The sequence below is a fragment of the Stegostoma tigrinum genome, chromosome 31 (assembly GCF_030684315.1).
Source record: "Stegostoma tigrinum isolate sSteTig4 chromosome 31, sSteTig4.hap1, whole genome shotgun sequence".
NCBI classification, from domain to species: Eukaryota; Metazoa; Chordata; class Chondrichthyes; order Orectolobiformes; family Stegostomatidae; genus Stegostoma; species Stegostoma tigrinum.
Window position 1 is genome coordinate 2,637,671 of NC_081384.1, and position 14,425 is coordinate 2,652,095.

Here is a 14,425-nt window from a genome sequence, read left to right on the forward strand (position 1 = left end):
CCGTCCCCCTGACTCGCTCTAAACGGCGCCGTCCCCCTGACTCACTGCAAACAGCGCTGTCCCCCTGACTCACTGTAAACAGCGCTGGCCCCCGAACTCAAACAGCGCCGTCCCCCGGACTCACTGTAAACAGCGCCGTCCCCCGGACTCACGGTAAACGGCACTGTCCCCCTGACTCACTGGAAACGGCGCTGTCCCCCGACACACTGTAAACGGCTGTCCCCCTGACTCACTGTAAACGGCGCTGCCCCCCTGACTCACTGTAAACGGCTGTCCCTCCGACTCACTGTAAACGGCGCCGTCCCCCGGACTCACTGTAAACGGCGCCGTCCCCCTGACTCACTGGAAACGGCGCTGTCCCCCTGACACACTGTAAACGGCTGTCCCCCTGACTCACTGTAAACGGCGCTGCCCCCCTGACTCACTGTAAACGGCTGTCCCCCCGACTCACTGTAAATGGCGCTGTCCCCTGACTCACTGTAAACGGCGTCGACCCCCTGACTCACTGTAAACAGCGCTGTCCCCCTGACTCACTGTAAACGGCGCCGTCCCCCTGACTCACTGTAAACAGCGCTGTCCCCCTGACTCACTGTAAACAGCGCTGTCCCCGTGACTCACTGTAAACGGCGCCGTCCCCCTGACTCACTGTAAACGGCGCTATCCCCCGACTCACTGTAAACGGCGCCTTCCCCCTGACTCACTGTAAACAGCGCTGTCCCCCTGACTCACTGTAAACGGCACCGTCCCCCTGACTCACTGTAAACGGCGCTATCCCCCAACTCACTGTAAACGGCGCCGTCCCCCTGACTCACCGTAAACGGCGCCGACCCCCGACTCACCGTAAACGGCGCCGTCCCCCCGACTGACCGAAAACGGCGCGGTCCCCCCGACTCACCGTAAACGGCGCCGTCCCCCTGACTCACTGGAAAAGGCGCTGTCCCCCGACTCACTGGAAACGGCGCCGTCCCCTTGACTCACTGGAAACGGCGCCGTCCCCCCGACTCACTGTAAACGGCGCTGTCCCCCTGACTCACTGTAAACAGCGCCGTCCCCGTGACTCACTGGAAACAGTGCCGTCCCCCTGACTCACTGTAAACAGCGCCGTCCCCCTGACTCACTGTAAACAGCGCCGTCCGCCTGACTCACTGTAAACAGCGCCGTCCCCCTGACTCACTGTAAACAGCGCCGTCCCTGACTCACTGTAAACAGCGCCGTCCCCCTGACTCACTGTAAACGGCGCCGTCCCCCCGACTCACTGTAAACGGCTGTCCCTCCGACTCACTGTAAACGGTGCCGTCCCCCGGACTCACTGTAAACGGCGTCAAACCCCTGACTCACTGTAAACGGCGCTGTCCCCCTGACTCACTGTAAACGGCGCTGTCCCCCTGACTCACTGTAAACGGCGCCGTCCCCCTGACACACTGTAAACAGCGCTGTCCCCCTGACTCACTATAAACAGCGCTGTCCCCCTGACTCACTGTAAACGGCGCTGTCCCCCGACTCACTGTAAACGGCGCTGTCCCCCGACTCACTGTAAACGGCGCCTTCCCCCTGACTCACTGTAAACAGCGCTGTCCCCCTGACTCACTGTAAACGGCACCGTCCCCCTGACTCACTGTAAACGGCGCTATCCCCCGACTCACTGTAAACGGCGCCGTCCCCCTGACTCACCGTAAACGGCGCCGACCCCCGACTCACCGTAAACGGCGCCGTCCCCCCGACTCACCGTAAACGGCGCCGTCCCCTTGACTCACTGGAAACGGCGCCGTCCCCCCGACTCACTGTAAACGGCGCTGTCCCCCTGACTCTCTGTAAACAGCGCCGTCCCCGTGACTCACTGTAAACAGCGCCGTCCCCCTGACTCACTGTAAACAGCGCCGTCCCCCTGACTCACTGTAAACAGCGCCGTCCGCCTGACTCACTGTAAACAGCGCCGTCCCCCTGACTCACTGTAAACAGCGCCGTCCCCCTGACTCACTGTAAACAGCGCCGCCCCCCTGACTCTCTGTAAACAGCGCCGTCCCTGACTCACTGTCAACAGCGCCGTCCCCCTGACTCACTGTAAACGGCGCCGTCCCTGACGCTCTGTAAACAGCGCCGTCCCCCTGACTCACTGTAAACGGCGCCGTCCCTGACTCACTGTAAACGGCACCGTCCCTGACTCTCTGTAAACAGCGCCGTCCCTGACTCACTGCAAACAGCGCCGTCCCCCTGACTCTCTGTAAACAGCGCCGTCCCCCTGACTCTCTGTAAACAGCGCTGTCCCTGACTCACTGTAAACAGTGCCATCCCCCTGACTCACTGTAAACAGCGCCGTCCCTGACTCACTGTAAACAGCGCCGTCCCTGACTCACTGTAAACAGCGCTGTCCCCTGACTCACTGTAAACAGCGCCGTCCCCCTGACTCACTGTAAACAGTGCCGTCCCCCTGACTCACTGTAAACAGCGCTGTCCCCCTGACTCACTGTAAACAGCGCTGTCCCCCTGACTCACTGTAAACGGCGCCGTCCCCCTGACTCGCTGTAAACAGTGCCGTCCCCCTGACTCACTGTAAACAGTGCCATCCCCCTGACTCACTGTAAACGGCGCTGTCCCCCCGACTCACTGTAAACAGCGCCGTCCCTGACTCACTCTAAACGGCGCTGTCCCCCTGACTCACTGTAAACAGCGCCGTCCCTGACTCACTGCAAACAGTGCCGTCCCCCTGACTCACTGTAAACAGTGCCGTTCCCCTGACTCACTGTAAACAGCGCCGTCCCCCTGACTCACTGTAAACAGTGCCGTCCCCCTGACTCACTGTAAACGGCGCTGTCCCCCCGACTCACTGTAAACAGTGCCGTCCCCCTGACTCACTGTAAACGGCGCTGTCCCCCCGACTCACTGTAAACAGCGCCGTCCCTGACTCACTCTAAACGGCGCTGTCCCCCTGACTCACTGTAAACAGCGCCGTCCCTGACTCACTGTAAACAGCGCCGTCCCCCTGACTCTCTGTAAACGGCGCTGTCCCCTGACTCACTGTAAACGGCGCCGTCCCCTGACTCACTGTAAACGGCGCCGTCCCCCAGACTCACTGTAAACGGCGCCGTCCCCTGACTCACTGTAAACGGCGCCGTCCCTGACTCTCTGTAAACAGCGCCGTCCCCTGACTCACTGTAAACAGCGCCGTCCCCCTGACTCACTGTAAACAGCGCCGTCCCCCTGACTCACTGTAAACAGCGCCGTCCCCCTGACTCACTGTAAACGGCGCTGTCCCCCCGACTCACTGTAAACAGTGCCGTCCCCCTGACTCACTGTAAACGGCGCTGTCCCCCCGACTCACTGTAAACAGCGCCGTCCCTGACTCACTCAAAACGGCGCCGTCCCCCTGACTCACTGTAAACAGCGCCGTCCCTGACACACTGTAAACAGTGCCGTCCCCCTGACTCACTGTAAACAGCGCCGTCCCCCTGACTCTCTGTAAACGGCGCTGTCCCCTGACTCACTGTAAACGGCGCCGTCCCCCTGACTCACTGTAAACGGCGCCGTCCCCTGACTCACTGTAAACGGCGCCGTCCCTGACTCTCTGTAAACGGCGCCGTCCCCTGACTCACTGTAAACGGCGCCGTCCCCCTGACTCACTGTAAACAGCGCCGTCCCCCTGACTCACTGTAAACGGCGCCGTCCCCCTGACTCACTGTAAACAGTGCCGTCCCCCTGACTCTCTGTAAACAGCGCCGTCCCCCCGACTCACCGTAAACGGCGCCGTCCCCCCGACTCTCTGTAAACGGCGCCGTCCCCCTGACTCTCTGTAAACAGCGCCGTCCCCCTGACTCACTGTAAACAGCGCCGTCCCCCCGACTCACTGTAAACGGCGCTGTCCCCCTGACTCTCTGTAAACGGTGCCGTCCCCCTGACTCTCTGTAAACAGCGCCGTCCCCCTGACTCACTGTAAACAGCGCCGTCCCCCCGACTCACTGTAAACGGTGCTGTCCCCCGACTCTCTGTAAACAGCGCCGTCCCCCTGACTCACAGTAAACAGCGCCGTCCCCCCGACTCACCGTAAACGGCGCTGTCCCCCTGACTCTCTGTAAACAGCGCCGTCCCCCTGACTCACTGTAAACAGCGCCGTCCCCCCGACTCACTGTAAACGGCGCCGTCCCCCTGACTCACTGTAAACGGTGCCGTCCCCCTGACTCACTGTAAACGGCGCTGTCCCCCCGACTCACTGTAAACAGTGCCGTCCCCCTGACTCACTGTAAACGGCGCTGTCCCCCCGACTCACTGTAAACAGCGCCGTCCCTGACTCACTCTAAACGGCGCCGTCCCCCTGACTCACTGTAAACAGCGCCGTCCCTGACTCACTGTAAACAGCGCCGTCCCCCTGACTCACTGTAAACAGCGCCGTCCCCCTGACTCACTGTAAACAGCGCCGTCCCCCTGACTCACTGTAAACGGCGCCGTCCCCGACTCACTGTAAACGGCGCCGTCCCCCTGACTCACTGTAAACAGCGCCGTCCCCCTGACTCACTGTAAACAGCGCTGTCCCCCTGACTCTCTGTAAACAGCGCCGTCCCCCCGACTCACCGTAAACGGCGCTGTCCCCCGACTCTCTGTAAACAGCGCCGTCCCCCTGACTCACTGTAAACAGCGCCGTCCCCCTGACTCACTGTCAACAGCGCCGTCCCCCTGACTCTCTGTAAACAGTGCCGTCTCCCTGACTCACTGTAAACGGCGCTGTCCCCCTGACTCACTGTAAACGGCGCTGTCCCCCTGACTCACTGTAAATGGCGCCATCCCCCTGACTCTCTGTAAACAGCGCTGTCCCCCTGACTCTCTGTAAACAGTGCCGTCCCCCTGACTCTCTGTAAACAGCACTGTCCCCCTGACTCACTCTAAACGGCGCCGTCCATTGTGCCCCAGCTGGGAGTTAAAACACACAACACATGACAGATGATTCCTACCTCAGTTCAATGTCTGATTCCCTCACGGTTTTGGCCAGTTTGCTCTTTTCAATCTTCTCCTCAACAAGGAGCTCGTGTACTTTTGTCCACCTACCAAGAGAGCAGAGAGTCCAGGGTCAGAGCTCGATCGTTTCCAGTTAATCTACAGCTGAACTACCCACTTCATTAGCATTCACCGCTGACACAGGAGAAGCAGTGTGCCCCAAAAGGCAGTGCAGAAATTCAACAAGATTCATCAGACAGCACCTTCCAAGCCCACGACCACTTCCATCTAGAAGGACAAGGGCAGTAGATACATGGGAACACCATCCCCTACAAGAACCTCCCCCCCCGCCCCTCACCAAGCCACTCACTATCCCGACTTGGAAAAATATCACCATTCCTTCAGTGTTGCTGGATCAGACCTGGAATTCCCTCCCTAAGGGCGTTGTGGGTGACCTAAATAATAAAGACAGCAGCTGTTCAAGAAAGCAACTCAACACCAGCTTCACAAGGGCAACTAGGGATGGGGTAAATTATTATCAAGTCCAAATAACCAGAATTAACTAGAAGAAAAACCTACCTAAATTAGGATAGGTTTTTATTCCTGAAGTTTAGAAGAACAAGCAGTGAAATTATTGAGACATATAATCTTGAGAGATCTTGACAGGGTGAATGTGGACAGGATAATTCCTGTTCTAGGAGAATCCAGAACTAGACGTTACTGTTTAAAAATCGCGGGCCACCCATTTAAAACTGACCGAGGGGCCATGTCCCTGAGCAGTGGAGGAGCCGCGTTCTTGGAGTGACAGAGGGCTGTGTTCTCGGACTGACGGTGAAGCCGCACACCAGGGCATCTTGGGGGCTGAACCTCGGGCCAATGGATTACCAAGGGAGCTCTTCAGCGAGAACCAGTTTTGATGGGCTCTGGAGCGGCGGCTGAGTCAGTCTGTCAACCTGTGAGACCTAGAGAGAGGTTCTCATTTTCCACATGGAGTAGGCCCCCAACAGCAGCAGAGTGTGGGCTGGCATAGCCAGGAGCAGGACACTCTTGGTGGCATAGCACAGGCTGGTGAACCTGGACTGGGACTCTGACGGCGGTAAAGCAGCGAAGAAGGAAAGTTGGACTCTCTTTAAGCTATCTTTCCTTATTTTATTCTGTGAATGGCACTTATGTATGAGTGACAGTGCACAATTTTCACTGCATTTTGTTTTGAACATATGTGACAATAAAGGATATTCAAACAGGATTAGGCCTAACTTTTCCTCTTGGGTGTCTTTGGAATGCTCTGAAGAAGTGCTAGAAGGCCCTAGATAATAAAGTGTGAGGCTGGATGAACACAGCAGGCCAAGCAGCATCTCAGGAGCACAAAAGCTGACGTTTCGGGCCTAGACCCTTCAGAGAGCATCAGAAGGCCCTTGAATGTTTTCAAGTGAAAGGGAGATAGATTCCTATTAAGAAAGGATCTTGGGGGAGCGGAAGAACATGGAGTTGAGGTTATAATCGGGTTAGCCATGACCTTGTTAAATGGTGGAGGAGGATGGAGGGGCTGAATGGCCTAATCCTGAATTGTATGTTTGTACAGTATGAATAACTAAATTAAAAGAAAATCACAAATGTTCTGCAGGTTATTTAAAGTCAGGCTCTACAAAATTCACTTCAGCCTAGTAAAGGGGAATAGGGCAGACCAGAAGATTACTCAACTCAATGAAAGGATGGACAGGAGGCAAGGAGATCCCTCAGTAATGGAGAAATGTCGTAATCTGAAACCTCTTGTCTCATCTGTTTTTGCAGAGCTCACTGTCCTCACTATCTGAGGACATCTGATCTATTGGGACCCCACCCTCCCTACCTCCACCCCCAAAACCCCTCCCACCTCCTTCACACTGAGCAGGGAGCAGTGGAACCCGATCACCTTTCCAGATGCCCCACTGTGTGGCTGGATGTCAGGAATGGAGACAGTAAAAATAAAACTAGATCAAAAGTCCGAGCACTGTGACCCACCACTCAATCATCAGGGGAAGCTTCTCTTCAGTGCTGCGTGAGGGGTCGATCTCAATGGGATAGTAAAAGTTGAGAAGGTCCCTCAGCTGTAATGAGAGAGGGAGAACTGTTATTGTAGCGACGTGGTGTCAATCCTGTTTAATTACTACTCTACAGGGGGCGTGGGCTGCACCTTTTGGACTCTACAATTGAAGGCATTCATACACCATGAAAGACAGACAAGGACAGGGAACACACAGAAGATTAAAGGCTGATCTAATCACAACATCTGAAATCATGAAGTGAGTTGACAGGGACAAAAGGACAATTTTTCTGCAGAGCAAAGAGGCAGGACATGAGACAAGGGTAAAGGTGAGCCCTGGAAAAACACGTATTATACCCCCTCCCTCCAGCACGGAATTGGTCAGAGCGGACTGAGGCGAGCTGTGGAGGGGTGCTTTTCACACGGTGACCAGTGGTGTTACACAAGGATCAGTGCTGGGAGCCGTTGTTTTGTAATTTATATATAAATGATTTGGATAAAAATGTAGGAGAACTAATTAGTAAGTTTGCAGACAATATGAAAATTGGTGGAGTTGTGGATCTTGAGGAAGGGTGTCAAAAGATAAAGCAGGATATAGGCCAGCTGGAAGGTTAGGCAGAAAAATGGCAGATGGAGTTTAATCCAGACAAGTGTCAGGAGATGCATTTGGGAAGTCAAATGCAAAAGGAAACTATACAGTAAATGACAGGACTCTGGGCAGCAGCGATACACCGAGGGATCTTGGGGTGTAAGTCCATAGCTCCCTGTTATCACTGTCAGGGATAATGCAAGTGGGTGAGGTGGTAAAGAGGGCGTACAGCATGCTTGCCTTCATCAAGCGCTGCACTCAGTACAAGGGTTCAGCAGTCATGCTGCAGCTGTATAAAACTTTAGATAGGCCATATTTAGAGTATTGCATGCAGTTCCAATCACCACATTATAGGAAGAATGTGGAGGCTTTGGAGAAGGTGCAAAAGAGGTTTTAGGTTGTTGCCTAGATTGGAGTGTCCAATATAAGGGGGAGAGGCTAAGGGGTGACCGGACAGCAGTATATACATTTTTGAGGGGCATCATCGGGTTGAAGTCTTTTTCCCTGAGTGGAAAGGTCAAATACCAGGGGGCATAGGTTTATGAGTGGGATAAAGTTTAAAGGAGATGCATGAGGCAGGGTTTTTACACAGAGATACCTGAAATATACTGCCAGGGGAGGTGGTAGAAGCAATGTTCATGAGGCATTTGGACAGAAACATGACAGGCAGGAATAGAGAAATATGCACCAGGCACAGGCAGATGGGATTAGTTTAGAATGGTATCATGATTAGCACAGATATGGTGGGCTGAAGGGTCTGCTCCTGTGCTGTACTGTTCTATGTCTATGTTCATTGTGTGGAGATGCCGGTGTTGGACTGGGGTGGACAAGGTCAGAAATCACATAACAACAGGTTATAGTCCAATAGGTTTATTTAAAAACACAAGCTTTCTGAGTGCCATGCCTTCGTCAGCTGAAATGAAGGAAAGCATACAGAGTTTGTAGGCAGTGAGGTCAAAAAATCATACAAATGGTGTGAGTGCAGTGTCAAATAATAAGTCTCTGCGAGTGACCAAAAGTGTCAGATGGTGTGACTAAAGTGTCAACAGATGAACAGCTGGATGGAGCAGGGTCAGGAATGGATGTTGCTGGTTGCAGGGTTTAGATCTTTCATTAAGATCAGGGAAGGTGGTAAAAGAGGGGGAGGTGTGGCTTTGTTCGTCAAGGACAGTACAACGGTGGCAGGAAGAACTTTTGACGAGGACTCGTCTCCTGAGGTGGTATGGGCCGAGGTCAGAAACAGGAGAGGAGAGGCCACACTGCTGGGAGTTTTTTATAGGCCTCCACAAAGTTCCAGGGATGTGGAGGAGAGGATCAGCAAAACGATTCTGGGCAGGAGTGAAAGGAACAGGGTGGTCATGATGGGAGACTTTAACTTCCCTAACATTGACTGGAAATGCTATAATTCTAGTACGTCGGATGAATCAGTTTTGTCCAATGTGTGCAGGAGGGTTTCCTGACACAGTATGTCGAACGGCCGACAAGAGGGGAGGCCACACTGGATCTGGTACTTGGTAATGAACCAGGCCAGGTGTTTGATTTAGTGGTAGGTGAGCACTTTGGAGAGAGTGACCATAATTCGGTTACGTTTAGTTTAGCGATGGAAAGGGATGGGAACGTGCCACAGGGCAAGAGTTACAGATGGGGCAAGGGCAATTATAATGTGATTAGGCAAGACTTAGGAGGCATAGAATAGGTTAGCAAAATGCAGGGGATGGGGACAATCGAAATGTGGAGCTGGTTTAAGGAACAGATATTGCGTGCCCTTGATAGGTATGTCCCTGTCAGGCAGGGAGGAAGTGATAAAGTAAGGGAACCGTGGTTTACTAAAGAAATTGTATCTCTTGTTAAGCGGAAGAGGGAGGCTTATGTGACGATGAGACGAGATGGTTCAGATGAGGCGATGGAGAGTTATAGATTAGCTAGGAAGGATTTAAAGAGAGAGTTAAGAAGAGCAAGGAGGGGACATGAGCAGACATTAGCAGGTAGAATAAAGGAGAACCCTAAAGTGTTCTATAGGTATGTGAGGAATAAGAGGATGACTAGGGTAGGAATAGGGCCAGTCAAAGACAGAAGTGGGAAGTTGTGTGTGGACCCTGTGGAGATCGGAGAGGTCCTAAACGAATATTTCTCATCTGTTTTCACTCAGGAAAAGGAGAATATTGTAGAAGAGAAGATTGAGTTACGGGCTTCTAGAATTGAAAGGACTGAAGTTAGTAAGGAGGAGCTGTTATCAATTCTAGAAGGTGTGAAGGTAGATAAATCCCCTGAGTCAGTTGGTATTTTTCCGAGGATTCTCTGGGAAGCTAGGGAGGAGGTGGCAGAGCCTTTGGCCTTGATCTTTGAGTCCTCATTGTCTACAAGTTTAGTACCAGAGGACTGGAGGATTGCAAATGTTGTGCCCTTGTTCAAGAAGGGCAGTAGAGATGACCCAGGTAATTATAGACCTGTGAGCCTTACGTCTGTTGTAGGAAAAGCTTTGGAAAGGATTATATGAGAGAGGATTTGTAGTCATCTAGCAAGCAACAATTTGATTGGAGATAGTCAACAGATTCGTCAAGGGCAGGTCATGTCTCATAAACCTTATTGAGTTTTTTGAGAAGGTGACCAAGCATGTGGATGAGGGAAGGGCAGTTGACGTGGTGTACATGGACTTCAGTAAAGCCTTTGATAAGGTCCCACATGGTAGGCTCCTGGAGAAAGTACCGAGGCATGGGGTTGAGGGAGATTTCGCAGTTTGGATTAGAAACTGACTTTCTGTAAGAAGGCAACAAGTGGTGGTTGATGGAAAACATTCAGCCTGGAATCCAGTTAGTAGCAGTGTGCCTCAGGATCTGTTTTGGGACCACTGCTGTTTGTCATTTTTATACATGACTTGGACGCAGGCATAGGTGGATGGGTTAGTAAGTTTGCAGATGACACTCAAGTCGGTGGAGTGGCGGACAATATGGAAGAATGTTTCAGGTTGCAGGGAGACTTGGGTAAACTGCAGAATTGGGCTGAAAGGTGGCAAATGGAGTTCAATGCAGATAAATGTGAAGTGATTCACTTCGGGAAGAATAAGAAGAAGGCAGAATACTGGGTCAATGGAAAGATACTTGGTAGTGTGGATGTGCAGAGGGATCTTGGTGTCCATGTACATAGATCACTGAAAGTTGCCACTCAGGTTGATAGTGCTGTTAAAAAGGCTTACGGTGTGTTAGGTTTTATTGGTAGAGGGATTGAGTTCCGGAGCAGTGATGTCATGCTGCAACTGTACAAAACGTTAGTGCGGCCTCATTTGGAATATTGTGCACAGTTCTGGTCGCTCCATTATAGGAAAAATGTGGAAGCATTGGAAAAGGTGCAGAGGAGATTTACCAGGATGTTGCCTGGTCTGGAGCAAAGGCCTTATGAAGAAAGGCTGAGGGACTTGGGTCTGTTCTCATTGGAGAGAAGGAGGCTAAGAGGGGATTTAATAGAGACATTCAAGATGATCAGAGGATTAGATAGGGTGGACAGTGAGAGTCTTTTTCCGAGGATGATGATGTCAGCTTGTACAAGGGGGCATAGCTACAAATTGAGGGGTGATGGATTTAAGACAGATGTCAGATGCAGGTTCCTTACTCAGAGTGGTACGGGCGTGGAACATCCTGCCTGCCAATGTAGTTAACTCAGCCACATTAGGGGCATTTAAACAGTCCTTGGATAAGCATATGGATAATAGACAATAGACAATAAGTGCTGGAGTAGGCCATTCAGCCCTTCGAGCCAGCACCACCATTCATTATGATCATGGCTGATCATCCACAATCAGTATCCTGTTCCTGCCTTATCCCCATAACCCTTGATTCCACTATCTTTAAGAGCTCTGTCTATCTTTCTTGAAAGCATCCAGAGAGTTGGCCTCCACTGCCTTCTGGGGCAGAGCATTCCATACATCCACCACTCTCTGGGTGAAGAAGATTTTCCTCAACTCTGTTCTAAATGGCCTGCCCCTTATTTTTAAACTGTGTCCTCTGGTCCTGGACTCACCCATCAGCGGAAACATGCTTCTTGCCTCCACAGTGTCCAATCCCTTAATAATCTTATACGTCTCAATCAGATCCCCTCTCATCCTTCTAAACTCAAGAGTATACAAGCCCAGTCACTCCAATCTTTCAACATATGATAGTCCCGCCATTCCGGGAATTGACCTTGTGAACCTACGCTGCACTCCCTCAATAGCAAGAATGTCCTTCCTCAAACTGGGAGACCAAAACTGCACACAATACTCCAGGTGCGGTCTCACCAGGGCACTGTACAGCTGCAGAAGGACCTCTTTGCTTCTATACTCAATTCCTCTTGTTATGACGGCCAGCATGCTATTAGCTTTCTTCACTGCCTGCTGTACCTGCATGCTTGCTTTCATTGACTGATGTACAAGAACACCTAGATCTCGTTGTGCTTCCTCTTTACCTAACTTGACTCCATTTAGATAGTAATCTGCCTTCCTGTTCTTGCCACCAAAGTGGATAACCTCCCATTTATCCACATTAAACTGCATCTGCCATGCATCCATCCACTCACCTAGTCCAAGTCACCCTGTATTCTAATAACATCCTCCTCACATTTCACACTGCCACCCAACTTTGTGTCATCAGTAAATTTGCTAATATTACTTTTGATGCCTTCGTCTATATCATTAATATATATCGTAAACAGCTGTGGTCCCAGCACCGAACCTTGTGGTACCCCACAGGTCACTGCCTGCCATTCCGAAAGGGATCCGTTTATCACTACTCTTTGCTTCCTGTCAGCCAGCCAATTTTCAATCCAACTCAGTATTTTGCCCCCAATACCATGTGCCCTAATTTTGTTCACCAATCTCCTATGCGGGACTTTATCAAAGGCTTTCTGAAAGTCCAGGTACACTACATCCACTGGCTTTCCCTTATCTATCTTCATAGATACATCCTCAAAAAATTCCAGAAGATTAGTCAAGCACGATTTCCCCTTTGTAAATCCATGCTGACTCTGACCTATTCTGTTACTGCTATCCAAATGAGTCATAATTTCATCTTTTATAATTGACTCCAGCATCTTTCCCACCACTGACGTCAGGGTAACCGGTCTGTAATTTCCTGTTTTCTCTCTCCCTCCTTTTTTGAAAAGTGGGACAAAATTTGCCACCCTCCAATGTGCAGGAACTGATCCTGAATCTATAGAACCTTGGAAAATAATTACCAACGTGTCCACAATTTCTAGAGCCACCTCCTTAAGTACCCTGGGATACAAACCATCAGGTCCTGGGGACTTACCGGCCTTCAGACCTAACAGTCTATCCAACACCATTTCCTGTCTAATATAAATACCCTTCAGTTCGTCCATTACCCCATGTCCTTCAGCCACTATTGCATCTGGGAGATTGCTTGTGTCTTTCCTAGTGAAGACAGATCCAAAGTACCTATTCAACTCTTCTGCCATTTCCTTGTTCGCCATAATAAATTCACCCGTTTCTGACTTCAAGGGCCCAATTTTAGTCGTAACCATTTTTTTTCTTTTCACATACCTAAAAAAGCTTTTACTATCCTCCTTTATATTTTTGGCCAGTTTGCCTTCATAGCTCATTTTTTCTCTGTGTATTGCCTTTTTAGTTATCCGCTGTTGCTCTTTAAAAGCTTCCCAGTCCTCCGGCTTCCCACTCATCTTTACTATGTTATACTTCTCTTTTATCTTTATACAGTCATTAACTTCCCTCGTCAGCCACGACCGCCCCTGCCTCCCCTTAGGATCTTTCTTCCTCTTTGGTATGAACTGATCCTGCACCTTCTGCATTATATCCAGAAATACCTGCCATTGTTGTTCCACTGACATCCCTGCTCGGGTATTGTACCATTGAACTTTGGCCAGCTCCTCCCTCATAGCTCCGTAGTTCCCTTTATTCAACTGCAATACTGACACTTCCGATTCTCCCTTCTCCCTCTCAAACTGCAGATTAAAACTTCTCATATTATGGTCACTATCTCCTAATGGCTCCTTTACTTTGAGGTCCCTGATCAAATCCGGTTCATTGCACAACACCAGATCCAGAACTTCCTCCTCCCCGATAGGCTCCAGTACAAGCTGTTCTAAGAATCCATCTCGGAGGCTCCCTTTCTTGGGGTCCAGTACCATCCTGATTCTCCCAGTCTACCCGCATGTTGAAATCTCCCGTAACAACTGTAGTGATACCTTTGTGACAGGCCAATTTCAACTCTTGATTCAACCTGCACCCTACATCCTGACTACTGTTTGGGGGCCTGTAGTTAACTCCCATTAGGGTCTTTCTACCCTTAGAATTTCTCAGCTCTATCCATACTGACTCTACATCTCCTGACTCTAATGTCCCCCCTCGCAAGGGACCGAATATCATTCCTCACCAACAGGGCTACCCCACCCCCTCTGCCCACCAGTCTGTCCTTTCGATAGCACGTATAGCCTTGAATATTCATTTCCCAGGCCCTGTCCACTTGAAGCCACGTCTCAGTTATCCCCACAACATCATACTTGCCAACTTCCAACTGAGCCTCAAGCTCATCCACCTTATTTCTTAAGCTTCGTGCATTCATATATAATATTTTAAATTTGTTTCTCCCCTCACCCTTCCTATCAATCCCTATTTCACTTGGCCATACTGTACGATCCCTTCTTGAGTTTTCTGCTCTGTTGATTCTGTCGTCCTTCTTCACCTCTCTTATTCTCGCTTTCCCTTTAACTTCATTCTTAAATTTTCAGTTTGGCCCCTCACCCCCACTACTTAGTTTAAACACACCTGTGTTGCAGTGGCAAACCTGCCTGCCAGAATGCTGCTCCCCCGATTATTAAGATGCAAACCATCCCTCCTGTAATGATGGGATAGTGTAGGGGGAGGGGCTTAGATTAGTTCACAG

General features: G+C 50.9%; 1 protein-coding gene across 3 annotated transcripts in view; it reads right to left on the reverse strand.

The window, feature by feature from the left end:
- Positions 1-14,425, reverse strand: part of LOC125466222 (cytosolic 5'-nucleotidase 3-like) — a 78,625-nt gene that overhangs the window by 3,367 nt on the left and 60,833 nt on the right. For all 3 annotated transcript variants that reach the window (XM_059638841.1, XM_059638840.1, XM_059638842.1), the window contains exons 5-6: positions 6,925-7,010; positions 4,941-5,030 (exon numbers count right to left, since the gene is read on the reverse strand). In XM_059638841.1, the coding sequence (XP_059494824.1) occupies positions 4,941-5,030; positions 6,925-7,010 (176 nt within the window). The remainder of the gene's footprint in view (positions 1-4,940; positions 5,031-6,924; positions 7,011-14,425) is intronic.